General features: G+C 40.5%; 1 protein-coding gene across 1 annotated transcript in view; it reads right to left on the bottom strand.

Moving 5' to 3' along the window:
• Nucleotides 1-21,743, bottom strand: part of cadps2 (Ca++-dependent secretion activator 2) — a 201,793-nt gene that overhangs the window by 76,752 nt on the left and 103,298 nt on the right. Inside the window, exon 13 of the mRNA XM_080875386.1 lies at nt 18,260-18,447. Coding sequence (XP_080731512.1) covers nt 18,260-18,447 — 188 coding nt within the window. The remainder of the gene's footprint in view (nt 1-18,259; nt 18,448-21,743) is intronic.

The raw sequence follows: 21,743 nt of genomic DNA, 5'->3' as shown, positions 1-21,743 counted from the left end.
CAGAGCAGAGGCAAAAAAGCTTTCTCCTGGCAACACTTCCAAACAGTCGTACTGGCTCAGTGTTTTTCTAATGATACTTTCATGAAATAAATAATGCCATGGTGTAATATTTCATGTGTTGTTGTGTTTCAAGGTTGTAGTTTACAAATAATAATAATAATAATGATAATAATAACAATATAAACTAATAATAAAATAATAATATATATTGAGACCTTAATTCAAAACCTTAGAATTGAAAGTGGCAGTACTGTGTAAACTGTGGGCTGTATATACTATACATAATTCTTAGTCTTCATTCTTCATCAAGACTCTCTTAACCTCCTAGGACCCGAACTCTTCCACGACATGCATGTTTAATTTCTCTTTGATATTTGGGCTGGTTGGGGCCCGATGAATGTAAAAACAAAGAATTACCAGATTTTTTTTTTTTTACCTTATTTTTGTTTTTAAGAAAATTAAGAGCCACATATGAGGATATTTGTTTAAATAATAGAACAGTAGCAGTATAATGCCCTCGTAAGTGGATATCAGGCCCTTGTAGACCAAAATTGAGTATTTTGTTCTAAATAACCCAAAATGTGATGTCCACATATGTGGACACCAGGTCCTAGGAGGTTAAAAAGCAAAAGATTTTTATAACTAAGAACTCTACACCAGCTAAATGCCTGAAACATCAAGAACCGAAATAAAAGCAAAATTCAACACCACAGAAAAGAGTCAGGGTGCTTTTTCTCTCCTTGGCTTCTTTTTTTACTCTGGCTTGTTTCACAAACAAACAACAAACTGATCAGTCAGCCAATTTTTCTACGATAACCTCAAAGTTAACCAATCAAACGCTCAGACTTGTCCTGCTCCTCACAATTCATCTGGCTGTCAGCAGGAGAGTTGACAAAAAATGTTTGGTGAATGCTTCATTAATGCTTTTAAAGCCTTCATTCTGTTCTTGCCTTGGTCTGAATAGCAGTTTGTTAAAAAAAAAAAAAAAGGGAAAAATGCAATCAGGACCCAGAGCAAGCAGCCTTGACTTTCTGGGCTTTCTCTGTGCCTCTGAAAGAGAAAAGAACCCTCTCTAAACGGCACTTGTGGGCACCGGAGGGAAGAAGCACGGAGGTTGTCTGTTAATGAGTTGTTCTTATAAAAGCTTTCAGTGGTTTAGCCCATGACTGCTGCATGTTGAGTACCAACAACTCTGCTGAGCTCTTCAAGGCACATCATGACTCTCCAAAGTTGAAAATAATAGCATGACAAGAAAGCAACAAAGTCTCAAAGACAGAACTGCGGATACTGAATCATCAAGCATTAACCTCCTGAGAAGCATAAATGTGACAATAATAAATTTACTTTACTTTACTCAGAAAAATGTTTTTCTACAGCAGAGTTGTGGAAAGGACACCAGTGAACACAATGATGGAAGAAAACAAAAGAGAAATGAAACTAAATTATATTTTTATTCTCTGATGTTCAATAGTGCCACCTGCTCTCTTGTAGAAAAAAATATGTTTAATTTAAAAAAGGAAAGAAAATTTAATTCAGTATATAACATGAATAATATAAACATAAATATTTCATATAATATAAAATAAGTAAAACTACTTAGCATTACAAATACAGACTTTTAAATTAATAAAGATGTCAGTAGTTACTTATAAGGGGTTCAAATTAAACACATTTAAAAAGATTTTTTTTTTAAACTAAAACAATTACATAAATTAATTAAATAACTTTTTTCTTTTAAAGCAAAGACATGCAAAGTTAACTAAAATCCGATTCAGTGTTATTCACAGCCCGGGGAAGGTGGAAGTTGCAGAGGTGGTGGTGGATAACAACAGGACGTTGTCATGTATTGTGAGAGAACATCAGTGCCACTCTTCAGCTCCACTCAACTCAATTCAATCAGTAATGAGAAGCAGCTTTCTTTGCACAACAGCACTTGTTAGCACAACTTGTAAACCCTGTTGTTCCCCAAATCTTTCAATTCATCACAACTCCCCCACCGCACTGCTCACAACCTTATTTAACAAGCACCAGTTAATCCTGAGGGAACAGAAAGCAGAGCCATTGTGAGGGGGGCGTGTGTTCACTCATGTAAAAATTTGCTTTCATGCTGAAGAAGCCAAGGGTCTCATTGCACAAATGAAGATGTGAAGACTGTGATGGGAGCAAGATGCATGATAGAGGGACTGCCTGAGGCTCCAAGCCCCCACAGTTATTGCCAGCTGTTCTGTAATCTGAGTTGTTCATCTTGCTCAAACAATCAATCTGCATCCCAGAGAAAGATGACAGAAAATAAAAATGGCTGTAGAGTTTTGCAGCTCTTGCCTTTTTGTAACAAGACTATATGAATAGTTTGAAGGTCAGGTGGTTTTTTTATATTGAGTTGCTGTTTTTAACATATTAGACATCTATCTTGGTGCATAATTTGTCATATTTGACTATAATACACAAAACCTCAGGAGCTGAGCAACAAATCTCAGCACACAGATACATTTTAGGTTCCTAAAGGTTCTTATTTAGATATTATGTTGTCTTCATACTGCCAAAAAGGCAAAACAGCCTCTACTATTCTCCATCTGATGTAGCTCAGGAGGTAGCGAAGATCTGCTAACTGGAAGGTTGGTGGTTCGATGCTCGATGATATTTAGGCATACATTTCTGCATGCCTAAATATCATCGGGTAAGACTATGAACCCTGAGTTGCTCGCGAATGCTCCCTTTAGAATAAATGTGTGTGAATATTAGCTAGCTCTTAGGTGGAGAGAAAAGTGCTTGTACGAATGGGTGAATGAGACATGTTGTATAAAGCACTTTGAGTGTTCAGTTCAGTTCAGTTCATTTTTATTTCAAACATTTCAAACATGTGCCTTCACAATCATTACAAAATATCATTCCATTATTTGTTTGAAAAGGAGTAGGCTGAAGTATTTACTTATTTGTCCCTACCCCCTCAAGTTTTACCTCTCAGTATGAACCTGACCCAGTATGAACCTTCCAGATCCCTCAGGTCATCTGGATCCGGTCTTTTATCAGTTCCCAGAGTCAGAACCAGACACGGAGAAGCTGCATTCAGCTTTTATGCTCCTTATATCTGGAACAAACTCCCAGAAAGCCTCAGATCAGCTGAAACACTCAGTTTATTTAAATCCAGGTTGAAGACTCACCTATTCTCAGCTGCATTTGAATAAAGCACCAAATCCACACTTTTAAGCTTAAATTTCAAAACTTACATTTAACTACTGATCTTATCTATTTCTGATTTTATCTGTTTTGGTTTTATATAGTGTTTTGTTTGTTTGTTAAGCTTAAATTTCAAAACTTACATTAACTACTGATTTTATCTACTGTTCTGATTTTATCTGTTTTGATTTTATATACTGTTTTGTTTGTTTGTTTGTTTGTTTGTTTGTTTGTTAAGTGGGTTTAGAGCTCTGGGTAGCTCCCCAGCTGGGTCTAGAGAGTATTTTAAATTCAGGGAATTTAAAATAGAAAGTAGCTCGTCCACAGAAGGACTGGTAGCTCCCCTTACGATAAGGGTTCAGATCGCGCGAACAGGTGTGGGATTAGAGCTCTGGGTAGCTCCCCGACTGGGTCTAGACTGGGTCTAGAGAGTATTTTAAATTCAGGGAATTTAAAATAGAAAGTAGCTCGTCCACAGAAGGACTGGTAGCTCCCCTTACGATAAGGGTTCAGATCGCGCGAACAGGTGTGGGATTAGAGCTCTGGGTAGCTCCCCAAGTGGGTCTAGACTGGGTCTAGAGATTTTAAATTCAGGGAATTTAAAATAGAAAGTAGCTCGTCCACAGAAGGACTGGTAGCTCCCCTTACGATAAGAGTTCAGATCGCGCGAACAGGTGTGAAATGTGTGTGTTTAGTTAGTTAGTTAGTTGGTTTTAATCAATTTTAAATCATGCTTTTTATTTGTTTTTGTTTCTAATGTCTCTGTAAAGCACTTTGAATCACCTTGTTGTTGAATTGTGCTATACAAATAAATTTGCCTTGCCTTGCCTTGCCTTGCCTCTCATTCATTTAATTTTTTTTTGTCTTAAATTAAACAAACAACATATGAAACATATGAAGTAAAACAAAACATAACATACATAAATCAAAACAAGAAATTAGCAAGCCCCACCACAGTATAGTTTCTTTCATATGAAAAATACAGAATGTGTATATTTGCAGATACACAAGTTATGGAAAAACAACAAACCAAAACAAAACAAAAAACAAAACAAAAAAGAACCGCAACACCATTTCCAGCAACATTACCGTCCTGAGTGTTCACGTAGAGTAGAAAAGTGCTATGTAAGAAAGAGTCCATTTACCATTTATAAAAGCATCATATCTTTTTTATTTCACAATACTAACATCTAATTTAAAAAGGTTGAATTATGCATGTTAGTTTGCCTGGAAACCAACTTACAATTGGTGGCTTACAGGCAATATTTTACAGGCAAGTCCAATGAATAGCTTAAAATGATACAAAAGTAAGTGGTGAACTGCCAGAGGTTAAAAAAAAGGTAAGGTTACTCAAAACTGAAAAATATTGTGTATTTCATAATTATACCAAAAAAAAAACCCAAAAAAACCCCCAGCAACACAAAATGGGTTAACAGTTTAAATCTGTTCTGCACCAATAGAGGTTGATCAAGCCTTGAAAGCTGGTGCTACTAATTCCTACAGGTGTTCCAACTTTTTGGGATTACTTACAACCCACTCTGTCTGCATAAAAGCAGTGCTGGAACACACTGTGGTACCATACCCATCAGTGAGCCTCAGCTGAACAGCATTGTGCTGCAGAAAGTAGTGTGTAGCTATAAAAATGGCGAGAAAAAGGCAATTAACAATGGAAGAGAGACAGACCATTATAACACTTAAAAATATAGATCTTTCCTACAGAGAAATTGTGTCAGTGATTCCAGTTTCCCTCAGCATCAAAAAGCACTCAGAAACTACTTGCTCTCAGGCTAGAGCAATAACTACCATTGTTAATTTCTCCAGATCAGAGAGGTTTCGTGAAGGGTATGCATGGTTTTTTCAACCTGCGCAGGTTTTTAAACATATTACACACCAAGTCAACTACAACCCCTGAAATTGCCTTATTACTCGATGCTGAGAAGGCATTTGACCGGGTGGAGTGGGATTATCTGTTTTATACTCTACATAAATTTGGATTTGGCCCTAATTTCATTTCATGGATTCAGTTACTTTACTCCTCACCTTTGGCACGTGTTAGAACAAATTCGTTGTTCTCTTCTTATTTCCCACTGCTCCGTGGTACGAGACAAGGTTGTCCCTTATCCCCTCTTCTTTTTGCATTATCAATTGAACCATTGGCGATTAAACTGCGAGCTGACAGTTGCATTAAGGGCATCTTCAGAGGTGACCAGGAGCACAAAATATCCTTCTATGCTGACGACCTCCTGCTGTATATGTCAGAGCCTTTATGCTCTCTTCCCCGTGCTCTTGCCATTTTTGAATGTTTTGGTAATATTTCAGGTTACAAGTTGAACCTGCATAAAAGTGAACTTCTCTGTGTCAACTCTATAGCCAGGAAGATTTCATTTGCAGATTTTCAATTTAACGTTAAATCAGGGTATGTGACCTATCTGGGGGTTAAGGTTACCCATTCATACAAAGGTCTTTATGAAAGAAACTTTGTCCCGCTGCTTAAGAATACTGAGACAGATCTTCAGAGATGGAACAATTTACCACTGTCATTAACTGGCCGCATCAATTCTATCAAAATGAACATACTACCCAAGTTCCTTTATTTGTTTCAATGTATCCCATGCTACTTACCCAATAAGTATTTTATAACACTGAATAAGCATATCTCTGCATTTATTTGAAATGGCAAAAGTCCACGAATTCGTAAAGATTTCATGCAGAGGACTAGGCCAATGGGTGGATTAGCCTTGCCAAACTTTCAGTCTTATTATTGGGCAGCAAATATTCGAAATATGCTGTACTGGATGAGTAATTTTACTACAGAGACTCCAGCTTGGCTCCAAATTGAGTCATCCAATTGTGGCAAAATTTGCCTATCGGCTTTGTTGAGTTCAGCTCTCCCATTAGAACTATACACCTACAGGGAGTGCAGAATTATTAGGCAAGTTGTATTTTTGAGGAATAATTTTATTACTGAACAACAACCATGTTCTCAATGAACCCAAAAAACTCATTAATATCAAAGCTGAATGTTTTTGGAAGTAGTTTTTAGTTTGTTTTTAGTTTGAGCTATTTTAGGGGGATATCTGTGTGTGCAGGTGACTATTACTGTGCATAATTATTAGGCAACTTAACAAAAAACAAATATATACCCATTTCAATTATTTATTTTTACCAGTGAAACCAATATAACATCATATAACATCTCCACATTCACAAATATACATTTCTGACATTCAAAAACAAAACAAAAACAAATCAGCGACCAATATAGCCACCTTTCTTTGCAAGGACACTCAAAAGCCTGCCATCCATGGATTCTGTCAGTGTTTTGATCTGTTCACCATCAACATTGCGTGCAGCAGCAACCACAGCCTCCCAGACACTGTTCAGAGAGGTGTACTGTTTTCCCCCCTTGTAAATCTCACATTTGATGATGGACCACAGGTTCTCAATGGGGTTCAGATCAGGTGAACAAGGAGGCCATGTCATTAGTTTTTCTTCTTTTATACCCTTTCTTGCCAGCCACGCTGTGGAGTACTTGGACGCGTGTGATGGAGCATTGTCCTGCATGAAAATCATGTTTTTCTTGAAGGATGCAGACTTCTTCCTGTACCACTGCTTGAAGAAGGTGTCTTCCAGAAACTGGCAGTAGGACTGGGAGTTGAGCTTGACTCCATCCTCAACCCGAAAAGGCCCCACAAGCTCATCTTTGATGATACCAGCCCAAACCAGTACTCCACCTCCACCTTGCTGGCGTCTGAGTCGGACTGGAGCTCTCTGCCCTTTACCAATCCAGCCACGGGCCCATCCATCTGGCCCATCAAGACTCACTCTCATTTCATCAGTCCATAAAACCTTAGAAAAACCAGTCTTGAGATATTTCTTGGCCCAGTCTTGACGTTTCAGCTTGTGTGTCTTGTTCAGTGGTGGTCGTCTTTCAGCCTTTCTTACCTTGGCCATGTCTCTGAGTATTGCACACCTTGTGCTTTTGGGCACTCCAGTGATGTTGCAGCTCTGAAATATGGCCAAACTGGTGGCAAGTGGCATCTTGGCAGCTGCACGCTTGACTTTTCTCACTTCATGGGCAGTTATTTGGCGCCTTGGTTTTTCCACACGCTTCTTGCGACCCTGTTGACTATTTTGAATGAAACGCTTGATTGTTCGATGATCACGCTTCAGAAGCTTTGCAATTTTGAGACTGCTGCATCCCTCTGCAAGATATCTCACTATTTTTGACTTTTCTGAGCCTGTCAAGTCCTTCTTTTGACCCATTTTGCCAAAGGAAAGGACGTTGCCTAATAATTATGCACACCTGATATAGGGTGTTGATGTCATTAGACCACACCCCTTCTCATTACACATCACCTAATATGCTTAATTGGTAGTAGGCTTTCGAGCCTATACAGCTTGGAGTAAGACAACATGCATGAAGAGGATGATGTGGACAAAATACTCATTTGCCTAATAATTCTGCACTCCCTGTATAAACGTAACCCTTTGTTGTCTGACTCGCTCAGAATCTGGGTGCAATGTAGGAAAAGGTTGGGGTTACACTTAATGTCAATTAAAGCACCTATCTGCTCAAATCCTATGTTCCCACCCTCCAGGATGGATTCTGTCGTGGTCTGGGTGGTTTTCCACAGCATCGGCTCCTCCCCACTGGGTGGAGTCTTTGTTGTTCCTCACCTGATGGCAATCATACCAGCAGTATTTATGACCGGCGCACTCAACTGGTCTTCGCCAGATTATCTGCCAACTTTAGTCAGTTCTCGGCCTCACGTCTGTTCCTTGGTGACTCATCGTGTGTATTAACCTTATTTCCTCTGTTTTCTCGTCAGCCTCTGAAACCCACCTACCAAGCTCTCCTGGATACAAGTTTGCAGCCGCCGGTAATCTCTCCCCATTTTGGAACTGCCAGTCTCTCCTGCCTGCCTCCCTGCATTGCATGCAGCACCCACCTGGACCTCTCCTGCCTCCCCCCTCCACGCAACCCCCACCTGCAAGCTTGTAAGACAGCTCAGTGTATTATCCTCAGATTCACTCGCAGCCCTCTGTGGGATTCCCCTGACTGCTCTCTCCTCTGTTTCAGTGCCCTGGCCAGCCACAGTTTCCCCGGCACAGTACCTGCACCCAGTTATCCCTGCCATCTAGTTATAGTCACAGTATTTTCTCTCGCCTCAGACATCTAGTTTATGTTCCTTAATTCTAGTCTGCAATTTCTGTTAGCCTCTGAGCATTGTAAATAAAGTCTCTTTTCGTTACACCACACCTCTGGCCTCCGGGTTTGAATCTGCACTTGAGTCCATCCCATTTCCACGGGCCACTGCGCCATGACAGATTCTGCCTTTAAAATATGGGAAAGTAATGGCCTTAGAAATATCAAAGACCTTTTTGTAGATGGGATTTTTGCCTCATTCACGCAGCTCCTGAAGCAGTTTAATGTTCCTCGGCAACATTTTTTCCGCTATCTACAAATTCGCCACTTTGTAAAGAGTGGATTTCCTTCCTGAACTACCTGAGGAAACTTCTTTGGATAAAATTATTAATATAAACGGTCATAAGAGAGGGGCGATTAAAGAAATCTGTGCTATATTATTAGATCTTCAATCTCCTTCTTCTCCATCCTTAAAGCACAGTGGGAGCGAGACCTTGGGATGACTATAACAGATGAGCTCTGGCAATCTTTTCTCCAGAGGGTACACTCTTCTTCGATATGTGCCAGGCATGGGCTCCTTCAATTCAAGGTCCTATACCGATTACATATCTCCAAGGAAACGTTAGCCAAGTTCTATCCAGGAGCTGACCCTCTGTGTAACAGATGTAAAGCAGAAACAGGTTCGCTCCTTCATACCTTTTGGACATGCCCCAATCTTCATAACTATTGGGTGGGAAAACCAGCACACTGCAGACCACGGCCTCTCTGTGTGAGGATCTAAACGTATTCTACGCTAGATTCGACGCAGCGAACACCATGAGACCGGACAGTGTGCGCACCGCGGATGACGTCAGTGCGCACACTGTGTCTGAGGAGGATGTGCGGAAGTGCTTCAGGAAGGTGAACGCACGCAAAGCTACTGGTCCGGACGGGATTCCCGGCCGCGTCCTCAAGTCATGCGCGGCTCAGCTGGCTGGAGTGTTCACACACATCTTCAACCTTTCCCTCTCTCTGTCTGTAGTCCCAGCCTGCTTCAAAATGGCCACCGTCGTCCCTGTACCCAAATCCTCCACCATCTCCTCATTGAACGACTGGCGACCTGTAGCCCTGACCCCCATCGTAAGCAAATGCTTCGAGAAGCTGGTCAGGGACTTCATCTGCTCTGCACTACCCGACTCACTGGACCCTCTACAGTTCGCATACCGCCACAACAGGTCCACTGATGATGCCATAGCCCTGACACTACACACTGCCCTGTCACACCTGGAGAAGAGAGACACGTATGTGAGAATGCTGTTTGTAGATTACAGCTCAGCATTCAATACCATCGTTCCCTCGAAGCTGGACAGGAAACTGCAGGATCTAGGACTGAGCAGCTCCCTCTGCAGCTGGATCCTTAGCTTCCTGTCTGACAGACGCCAAGTGGTCAGACTGGGCAGCATCACCTCATCCCCCATCACACTGAACACTGGTGCTCCACAGGGGTGTGTACTGAGCCCTCTCCTGTACTCACTCTACACCTACGACTGCACAGCCACTAACAACTCCAACATCATTGTGAAGTTTGCGGACGACACTACAGTGGTGGGTCTTATCACCAATGGTGATGAGACGGCTTACAGGGAGGAGGTCAGCGCCCTGACCCACTGGTGTCAAGACAACCATCTCACCCTCAACGTCGCAAAGACAAAGGAGTTGATAGTGGACTTCCGGAGGTGCAGAGAAGTACACACCCCCATCACCATCAGCGGCGCTGCTGTGGAGAGAGTGAGCAGCTTCCGGTTCCTTGGCGTACACCTGGCTGAGGATCTTACGTGGTCAGTACACACAAACAAAACAGTGAAGAAGGCGCAGCAGCGCCTCTTCTTTCTCAGGAGACTGAAAAGATTTGGCATGAGCCCTCGCATCCTCAGGACCTTCTATCACTGTGCCATTGAGAGCATCCTCACTGGATGCATCACCACCTGGTACGGCAACAGCACCGCCTACAACTGCAAAGCTCTCCAGCGAGTAGTGCGGTGCTCTGTACGGATAATTGGAGGTGAGCTTCCCTCCCTCCAAGACATCTACAGGAAGCGGTGCCTGAGGAAAGCGGGGAGGATCATCAAGGACTCCAGTCACCCCAGCCATAAACTGTTCAGACTACTTCCATCAGGAAGGAGGTTCTGCAGCATCCGGTCCTGAACCAGCAGACTGAGAGACAGCTTCTTCCACCAGGCCATCAGACTGCTGAACACTTCATAGACACCTCAGCTTCACTACTGGAACTTCAACATTATGCACTCCATACTGTACAGTAATGCCACTGTTTTGCACATGTCTCAACTCTGTATATTTTTATATATTTTATTTATTGTTTACTCTATTTAATTTGTAAAATATGTGTATACACACACACACACACACACACACACACACGTAGAAAAACATTTAGTATACACATCCAGAAATGCATATACTATTATATATTGTACATATATTTATTAGTTCAGATGTAGCCATTCTTGTATTTTGCTTGTTTACGTTATTGTATTTTGCACAACTCTGTTGCTTGTGAAGCTCGCACACAAGAATTTCACTCACATGTGCTGTACCAATGTACCTGCACATGTGATGTGACAATAAAAGTGATTTGATTTGATTTGTCTATATTTAACACTCTGTCAGAGATGTATAACGTTAAATATGATCCTTCTGCTCTAACGGCTATCTTTGGGATGATACCTCAAGACATCACTTTGCCAAAATACTATTCGAATTCTATTGCCTTTGCTTCACTTATCGCAAGGCGCCTTATACTTTTAAGATGGAAGCAGGAAGCTCCTCCCACACATGAACAGTGGCTTGCAGAGCTCATGAGGTTTTTACATTTAGAAAAGATGAGATATACATTGGCAGGTTCAACCACCAAATTTCTTAAGGCATGGCAGCCATTCCTGATGTACATGGAAACATTTAAAATGACCACCTTGTCATCACCAGATGCCATATCTCTATATCACTATCATAGTTAACTGTACACTGAATGTCCCTCATACATTTTATTTTTATATTTGTTTGTTGTTGGGGGTTTTTTTGTTGTTTTGCAGGGGTTTCTTTGGTTTGTTTGTTTTCCTTCTCCATTTCTGTTATTTTTTGGGATATTGTAAATACTGAGCAGCAAACTACTGTATGTTCAATGTTTTGTTATTAACATGCTGCTGTGACTGAAAATAAAATTTATAATAAAAAAATAAAAAATAATTTTTTTTTTTTTTAAAGCACACAGAAACTGGGGCAAACTGACAGGAAAAGGTCTGGCAGACCCAAAGCCACCACTGAACCAGAGGACAAGTTTCTGTGTGATAAGCAGCTCACAGGACAACAGCTTCAAGCACAGCTTAATAGTGGTGGTAGTAAGCAAGTCTGAGTTTCAAAGACAAGACTTTGAGCTGCAGATTTGACAGGATGAGTTGCAGCAATAAAGGCATTGCTAAGATGTCAGAATAAGGCAAAGAGGCTTTGCTGGGCCATGAAACACCATCATTGGACTACTGAAGTCTGGAAGAAGGTATTACAGACTGATTAATCAAAATCTAAAATCTTTGGTTCATCACGCAGGATCTTTGTATGCCGCTAAGTAGGCGAGAGGATGGTTCCACAGTGTGTGGCATCAACTCAAACATAGAGGAGGAAGTGTGACAGTCTGGGGCTGTTTTGCTGGATCCAGGGTCACTGACTTGTACAGAGTGGGAGGCTCCCTGAACCAAAATGGCTACCACAGCATTGCAATACCCTCTGATATGTGCCTAGTTGGTCAGGGGTTCATTCTACAGCAAGATAACAACCCAAAGCATAAGTACATGCTATGCCAGAACTATCTCAGGAAAAAAGAACGAGATGGTGAGCTTGAAAACATGAAGTGGCCAGCACAGTCTCCAGACTTAAACCCATCGAGCTGGTTTGGGGTGAACTGGACAGAACAGTGAAAGCAAAGCAACCTACAAGTGCCACACATTTATATGAACTTATGTAAGAGATATGGGAAGAACTTTCTGAAGAATATTTAATGTACATTGTAGAAAGAATGCCATGAGTGTGACCGGTAGTGTATACACACACACACACACACACACACACACACACACACACACACACACACACACACACACACACACGCAGTTGGCAGTGTAGTGTCCAAGGTGACATGGTTGAAGTCACCTGAGATAGCAATAAAGGCACTCGGGTGCTTAGTCTGTAACCGGGCTATGGCGGAGTGGGTAATGTCACATGCAGCTGTGGGGTTAGCAGAAGGAGGAGCATAAACCGCCAACAAGATTACATGAGTAAATCCCAACAGTGCACCGTTCAGTGTCCGGGCAACAAATCTGCTCTTTCATTGTTATGTGAGCAGGGTTATACCACTAGTTATTAACAAGAACGGCAAGCCCTCCTTTCTGCTCACCACTGGCTGCACTGTCCCTGTCGGCCTGAACAGCTGCTCCAGACCTTCTGCAGATGTGTTGTGATCAGGCATATCCTGATGACAGACATGTTTTGTACCTCTTTCTCTGTTTAGGCCTCTGCTATCTCGCCGTCTCCCTCCTTCTCTTCTTCTGTCCTCCACCTCTGCATCCATGGTGTATTTTTCTCCAGATTTCAGCCGGTATATCCATGGTTCTGGCTGGTTAGCTGGCTGGCATCAGGGTGATCAGCTGATCTCTGGAGTAAACAAAGTGTGCGGTGTGTAGCTGCTGCGCCACGGTCCCATTCCTCAATGAAAGTAACAGTTCCACGGTAACAAGGAGAACCAAAACGAGCTCGATCCACATTTTTGAAAAGAAAGATATTAAAACAAACTCTCTAAAATACTAAGTAAAAAACTAAGAAAAAAAGCAAGAAAAGTAAAAGTAAAGAGAAAAAAACAGGATCAACTGAAAAAACAGGCTGCATGTGAGTTGATCCATGTGTGCTTCTGATTACATAGTAAAGCATAAAATTATTTAAATCAAACTAATTTTTCAGCATCATACACAGGATGTTTCTAATTTAAGAGGAAAAAATGGAAGAAAACATTTTAATTTTAGCAGCATTGTGCAGATGACAGAAAGGATTCAATCACAGTCAGTTAACGAGCACACTGAAGGGTATATCCTGGTTACAAATGACTTCAAGATTCCTCACAATGTCATTATATACAGAGGCCAAGGCAATGCCATTCAGAGTAGGTACCTGCTTAGAAACCATGTTTCTAAGACTTTTAGAAACAAGTTTTGTCTGAATTCAGAAAAAAGGAAATCAGAGGTCATCAGACCTTTAGTACTACTTCCAGCAGAGAACCTCATGGAAAAGGAAAACTATAAATCTCTGTGTGTAAAGTTCAAGTTGCTGTTCTTAATGATATCTGTGTCCTGAGCCACAGCGGTACACATAAACGGGGTAGGTTGCATCAGGAAGGCCATCTGGTGTAAAATCTTTGCCAGATCAAACATGCAGCTCATCAAGAATAAGATTTTGTTACTGGATCGGTCAGGCACAAGTTAACAACTATTCAGTCAACCAATTCTTTCCATTCTGGTTGCTTCCATTAAAAATCTTCAACATCTTCAGCTCTGCTATTTCCAAGTCAGCCTCTCGTCTTTTTGTTAGTGCCACCGTCTCCAAATCATAAATCATGGCATGTTTCACTATTATTTTATCAACCTTCCCTTTCACTGCTATCCTTCTGTCAAAGATCACCTCTAATATATGCCTTCAACCACTGCCTACACTCTCTTCTTCGCCTCTCTTGTGCACTGTCCATTGCTTTGGATAATTGACCCCAGATACTTAAACTTGTCCACCTTCACTACCTCTACTTACATCTTTACTACACCTTCTCATTCACACATATGTGTTCTTCTCACTTTTAGGACTGTATAAAACAATCTGGTTAAAAAGTCCACCGGCCTTTCTCCTAAACATTTCCATACCTCCAAACCTGAACCAAGTGTCTTTCCACTCTACATCCTCTTGATTGTCGTCCTCATTTCCTCCTTACTAATCCTCTGCACTTCCTGGTTCTTTAATGTCCAGCCTGACATTTTTTGAAGGGCGCATTTGAAGATCGATTAAGCCACATCGAGGCAACATAAGCTGTAAAATTCCAAATGCAGTCTAAACAGTCTAAACAAAGCTATCAAGGAATAACATTTCACAAGTTATGTTACATATGTGACAATAGTGAAACAGGCCCCATTGTTTAGGTTTTAAAGCTTTACTTTAAAACCTAAACAATACGAAAACTGACTTTAATATTTCAGAGTTTGTTGCAATTTTATGCGTAATTAATATAATAATATTTCCTATTTTTCATTTACATGAATATCACTTTTAACGTCCTTGACTAAAGCAGTTTGATACCAAAGTCTGTTTGGCAGTATGAAGCCAGTCAAGTGTTCCCATAACTGTCAAAACATTGCCTAATTCAAAACAACTCAGACAAAATAACTGATTTTTTTCCAATCAATAAGGTTGAATGTGAATGCACCATGCCAGCAGATTTGTTGTCTGTGTGCACTTTCTGTAACATTTCCATGAAAACTTTACAACAAATAAAAAAGCAAGCACAAAGGCACAGAAAAATCTCTTTTAAATGGGGTCTTTAGTGGTTACTAAAATCAATTCAGTGAGTTGGAAGCTGACATATTTTCTCTGATACTCACAAAGAGCTCATCAAGAGCTTTCAAATGATACGAGAAACTGAATTTTCCCAGCAAATGTCACTCAAACCCTCTGAATGAAATTACAGCTGAAAACAAATCAGACGGGGCACAGGTTGGCAAGAAGCCAAACTCAAAATGTGCCGAGCTGAGAGAAACACAACACAAAGCGGTGTTTGGTTTGGTAGCACTCAAGGCAGAGTGTTGAGTGACAGCTTGTCGGGGCTTAGATGTATTGTTGCTGCTAAATGAAGCAAGTGCAATGGAGGCGAGGCTGCTGTCAATGCTTCTCTGGGGTTGGGGATGGTGATGGGGAGATGTATCCCTGTAGACTTAAGTTTGTGTGTTTGCTTTCAGTTTGGCTCAAGTGAAAACAATAAGTACTACATCTGCCTGCGGGATCCAACTAACCCTCTGGCTCTTTAGTGATGATGTCAGTTGACAAGAGTTGTCATGAGTCGAGCTTGCTGAGCGGCATGGCAGAGCACTGGGTGTAGATGCCACTTCACCTTACATTTGTAGAAAGGAGATGAGGCCGAGTGGCATGTGATTCTGTTTGTCACCTACCTCCTCTCCTATTTACGTCTGTGTAGATGGAGAGGATTGTTGTTTAAAGGGTTGGGGGAGGTAAAAGCTGCTGTCACATCCTGTGTTGCTGCGGTGTAGATGGCTCTGAGCAGAAGAGATCTCAACTGACAGGTGACTCCCGCTGGCTCTGATAATGCTCCTTTAAACTCGATCCTGATTCAAATCCATCTCATCAAACTTACGCAAACCTTCAAACAAGTCATCTCAGAGTTCCTTTTGAAGCCGGCTAAAGTTTGACTGTTTTATCAAACACACAGCACAAGTTATTGATTTAAAGGTCAGACACAATTGATTATGTTGTATTTTACAAAATTTGTGTAGTGTAGTGACACTTTGGCTCCCATTATCATAAGGGACAGGGCCTGTAAATAAACACTTCCACGAGGAACTTAGCTACAACTGGGAGGATTAGAGATGCTGTAGCTTAGACACTTGCTTCTTTGCTTTTTTGATGCAGGAAACCGCTTTATTCCAAAGATGCAACCATTAGCCCCACAATGTTCACCAAATTTAGATGGATCCAATTTGATTCTGTCATAGCAGACAAGGTACCGCTTCCTGACACTGCATATCAGGAAGATGTTTGCACTGTTATTGTTGTAAATTGTGAAAAACGTGCAATATTTGCTCACATCTCTTAAGACTAAAAGGTTATTATAAAGGCATTAACATATAACTGAACACTACTGTTTAATCCTGTAAGTTATAATACTGTTTTATAGTTTCTTCACAAAGGCTGCAAAGCAGGAAAATCAAACCTTACAAAATTGCTTTGTTGTTTTTCATTACTTAAAAAAATAAAACACAGTCATAGTGTCATTTAAGCCACTAAAATAGAGACATAAGCTGCAAACATGTTTTCAATTTGCCATAAAAATGAAAAAAGCCACTAAAACAATAAAACGATAAAACGATAAGACATGAGAAAATAACTTTTAGTTTGGAATTAAATTGTGAGAAGAAATAGGTTAATGGCCGACCCTTCAGAATAAATTATCATTCATAAAGGAGAGAAAAACTAGCTGTTAACAAGAACTGTTAAATCACAACTGAGGTGGAGCTACTATACAAAAATGAAACAAGGAAAAGTATATAAAGAGTGTTCTGGAAGTAAAGCTGAAGGTGTGATGTTGACTGTTGTCAGCGCATTAGCCCCACAAGTGGGATTAGTGGCAGAAAGTATTCCTGGTGGAAAGAGTGATGATTGGACAGACTTCAGTGGACATGTAGGTGAAGCGAACACAGGTGATGATTAGGTCTTGGGTTGGTATGGTGTTAAGGTGAGGAATGTGGAGGCAGATGAATTTTGCGAAAAGAACAGAAATGGCTGTGGTAGTGAGGGAAACTGCCAAGAAGATATGTAGTGTATGCTGTGGACGGAGGATAGAAGACAAAGCAAAGCTAAAGTGGGATAGTCGAAGAGATGAAGAAAGTAGACAAGCTGTTTATTGAGTTGAGCATAAGGTTGAACATAAAGAAAGGAGTAAAGATGGAACTGTACTAACAAGAGAAGAGACTGTGCTGAGAAGATGGAAGGAGTACTTTGATGGGGGAGATGAATGAAGAGAATAAGAGAGAGAGCAGGATTGATGGAGAAAAAAACAGGACGAAGAGGGTAAGTAAGGTGAAAGTAAGGGCAGCTATGAAGAGAATGAAAAGTGGAAAACCACTGAGAATATTTATGAATGCAATTAAGTAGGACTGAACTGAATGCTAGGGTGAGATGGAGGCAGCTGATCCACTGTGGTGAACCCTAAAAGGACTATGTGAAAGAACAAGAAGAAAGATTAGTGCAAAGCAAAAGAGTACGACTGCTTTAAGAAGTCGTGAAATATATATTTATATAGTTTTTCAGAGATAAGAGTCACAAAGTGCCTTACAAAAGCTAATATAGAAAGGTATAATTAAACGGGAATACAATTTTTATAATTAGGAAATTAAAAAGTAAAAGAAGCAGAAATAAAGCCAATATAAAAGAATAAGGGATAAATACAGAAACATGAATAAAAATGACCAAAACTGAGGTGCCTTTAACAATACGTAGAGGAAAAAACAGCAGCGTCTGTGATTTTAGCAAACAATTAAGAGAAAAAAAAAGGATTTTTGTTTATATTCAACTACTGAAGCTCTCTAACAACCATAAGGAATTGTGACTCTGGTTCATCAGGAGCAAAGATAAACACTGTGATATCATAAAACACACACACAAAAGTTCACAAAGGGTGTTAGGGGTGGATGTGCAGCTCGAGTTTGCTACCCACACACAGTGCTGGCATTGGTATACTTTAATCCCTGCAGTCCCAAAACCTAACATCTTAGCAAGCACCAGACTACTTTACATGGAATTATCTATTCCATATAAATATTTGACATATCTGAAATTCCCAAATGGAAATCTTGAAGAACTGTAAGCTAAAATGTATGTTAGAGATTTGATTTTAAAGTTAACATCTTCTAGTTTCCTAAACTATGCTTATTTACCATGTGGATAAAATAAAACCTAGCCCTAACAATAGCACTAAGTGATTTGCCACCAAGCGAGTGGATGTTAAGTGATCAACATTTGTTACCATCTATGCTCTTATTTAGACCTTTTCATTCTGTAGAAATGAGACAAAGATCTCCATGCCTGTGGAGTGCAGTTACTCTAATGATTCCTAACTACCTGTTTCCGTGGACGTGGGAGGCGCAGAAGGCATAGCTGTAGTGTAGCAGCATTGGGTCGACGAGAGCATTGTTCTCCGAATAATCCATCAGCTCCTTCAGGTAGCTCAGATGGCGGTGGCAGCCTCGAACACCATACCGAGCACAGTACTCATCCAGGACAAACACCTGACCAGGACTGAACCAGCCCTAAAGATAAAATACATGCACACCAGACAGATAAGTTAAAACAAACCAACAAAGATTGGCTAATAAAGCGTCAGACCTTAGTGACGTGTACGGGTTATTTAGACTAATTTTGCCTTCTTTTTTGGAGAACTTCCACAGATTAAACATTTCTTTCAAGCCACTCATCTTATCAAACTTAACATCCGCTAGATAAAGTTTAAAGTATAGTTTAAAATTATATTGAAACGATTTTCAAAATCAAGACGGGGGGGGCAGTTGTGGTGTCTGATGAGGACTCATCTGATGCCTCTGCTACTTCAGGTTTACCTGCAGTTTTTCACAAACCTGTCCATGCCTTACTATCAGCATAGAACAATGCATTAGTTTTATTTTTCCTCCTTGCACCTCCCTTTATAAAACTTTTTAAATTAATCTATAGACTTTATTATCATTTCAGTGCTTTTCAATCGTAAAACAATAAATTGATGTTACATTTTTGTAAATATTCTTTGTTTATCAAACATATGAGTGTTGGGATCCTTATAGCCAAAATGCATGACTAATAAAAGATAATTTATGTGAATGATTTTATTGTTTTAAGAAAGATAAACCTAGGACTTGAGAGAAAACACAGTTTGTTCCAAAGTTTAGACATGGCTGAACATCCTCTTCACAAATTCCTGTAACTGTGGGAGATGCAAAACAAAATGCCACAATTAGGCACTACAAACTCAAAACTACTACAATTAAGAACCAGTCCAAAGGTTAACTCTTCTATTATTAATTCTCTGCTAGAATTTAAAAAGATAAAAAGCAGGAAAAAGGTGTGGAACAACTGGAACATCTTGAGATGTTCATTAGCTCAGTCATCTCGCACATAATCACTAAATTAGGCATGAAGCTTACAACAGTAATTAGGATTCCTAACAGAAGGAACATTAACAAATTAGCGCCTCTAGTGAGCTGACAGTCCCCCCCCCAAAACACACACACACACACACACACACACACACACACACACACACACACACACACACACACACACACACACAGCTCTTCACCAGGCAACAAGCAACTCAGGAGAGAAGACAACCAGGAGAGAAACAGTTTCACCTTCAACACAGGTTGCGTCTGTACTGGATTACCTGTCATTTGAAAGTCAAAAGAGTCCGTTTGTATAGCAAAATGACAGTGGGTAGATCAAATGTTTCTTTTAATAAAATAAAGTGATATTGTCTAAAATTCAAATACATGAAATTGTAAAGTGAAGGTTGTTCTTTTGTTTGATTGTGCTTCTGTGAAATAGTTTTTCTTCCAGCTCAGCCACTTTAGGATACAAAATGTTACAGAAATGTCATGACTTTATACTTTGATTTCAAAGACTCTTTGAAAAACTAGGCGAGAGATCACTGGTTGAAATACACTGAATCTTTTGTGAATTAAGAATAAATAGCATTCGTGCCTTGATGATTCTGTAACTCACTTGGGAAGAATACTTTTTTCAATGTTCATTTGTTCATTTAAAAAAAAAAGGTTCCAGTCTGTGTAGAGTTTGCGTATTTGCATATTGTTGTGATTAAGCCGAAAGAGGCAAAGATTTATGCTGACATTCAGTGTTAAGACGTGACTGATATTGAAAGAAAAATCAAGTAAAATGAGAAAAGGCAGAAATGAATGGTCTTTCCTTTTTTCTTTTTTTTTCTTTTTTTCTTTTCTTTTTTAAATGACATCAGAAACAGCAGTATGCGACATTACGTGATGGCAGAGCTTCAGTTCGTCCTTTGTCATTTTTTTTTTTTTTTTTTTTTTTTTAATAAATAGGACAGGGGGAATGAATGAGAGAGAGAGGGGGAGAGAAAGAAAGAAAACCAAAGGGGAGAAGAGACGGTGAGAAGGGGGGGGAAGAGAGAGAAAAAAAAAAAAAAAAACTCCTGGGTCACCTGTACGGAGAAAAAAAACAAAAAAAAAACAAACAAACAAAAACAAACAGAGGAGACAGCAAACAACAAAGAGCAACATAATAATAGAGAAAACAAAGCACCATCACAATAAACTAGCTAGTCATAGATATCAGTATTTACTAAGTAATAAACGATATTGTGCAGCACGCAAGATAGACAGCGCACAGTGTGCTTTGAGGCAGCAGCCAAGAAAGCTTTAGTCCGCGTCTGTGAATACCCATGTGTGCATACCTGTGTGGATCAGCATGCTTGCATTCCAAAGGTTTCTCCATGTAATGATCTGCTAGGGAGTGTGGGGGGGGCCACAGCCCCGTCCTCCAGGGTGTGAAGCGGGTATGGAGGAGATCAAAACTCCAGACATCCAGAGGCCCCCAGAACACAAGAGACCATGGAAGACCAACAGAGGGGCAGCCGCGCCACTGTCCCAGTAAGAGCTGAGGAGAGTCCCAGATGAGGGCTCGCCCAGCAGCCGCGGAGCAGAAGTCAGGGGGAGTTGCAGTGACGCGCCCGTGAGCTCCGCCGGCCCCCAGCTGCGCCTGAGTGACCGAGCCCTAGGCCGAGAGGCCGGGGGCACCCCACCTCCAAAGGGGCCCGAGCGAGCCCCAGGCCCCAGGCCCCGACAAGCGGCCGCCAAGGAGTGAGCCGGTGTGCACCCGGACGCCCACCCCCAGACACATGAATGGTCTTTCCAAATAGAGCAGGGCGATATGGCCATAAATATTTATCACGATATATATTTGAAAATTTGCGATAACGATATATATATATAATAATATAACGATATATAATTGATGCGAGACAAAATACAACTCCACAACATTACTAGCGCAAAAAGACAACCTTCCATTTATTTTCACTTAAACAAGAAGCTGGTTTTTATGTGTATTAAAGCTATATAAAAATTTAACAGTGCAAATGCAAATTCCTTGCTGAAAGTTTAACCAAAAGGCATTTCCAGTAGAAATGGGCTGACATATCCTGAGCATAATCATGTATAATATCCACTGAAGTTAAAAAGAGGTGCTTTGCAACATTAAACTGCAGTGTGCAGTACGTATTTTTCGGACCATAAGGTGCACAGGATTATAAGGCACATTAAGTGAAACAAAGCAGTCAGATAAATCAAACTTTATTAAACTCATTCTTCTTGCTTCCTCCACTTCTGTACCATTGATTCATTAATGTTGAATTCTCTGGCAGCTGCTCTATTCCCATGTTGTTGCAGTATATTAATGACTAACCTCGTATTGTGGATGGATTATCTCAGTTGTTCTCCTGACTGAAGTTTGGTCCGTTTACAGCATCCTGCCATGCGATTGCATTTGTCTCTAACTATCAGGAACCTTAACGTTAACT

Source organism: Rhamphochromis sp. 'chilingali' (assembly GCF_963969265.1).
Source record: "Rhamphochromis sp. 'chilingali' genome assembly, chromosome: 2".
NCBI classification, from domain to species: Eukaryota; Metazoa; Chordata; class Actinopteri; order Cichliformes; family Cichlidae; genus Rhamphochromis; species Rhamphochromis sp. 'chilingali'.
This window is presented reverse-complemented; position numbering and strand designations above follow the sequence as displayed.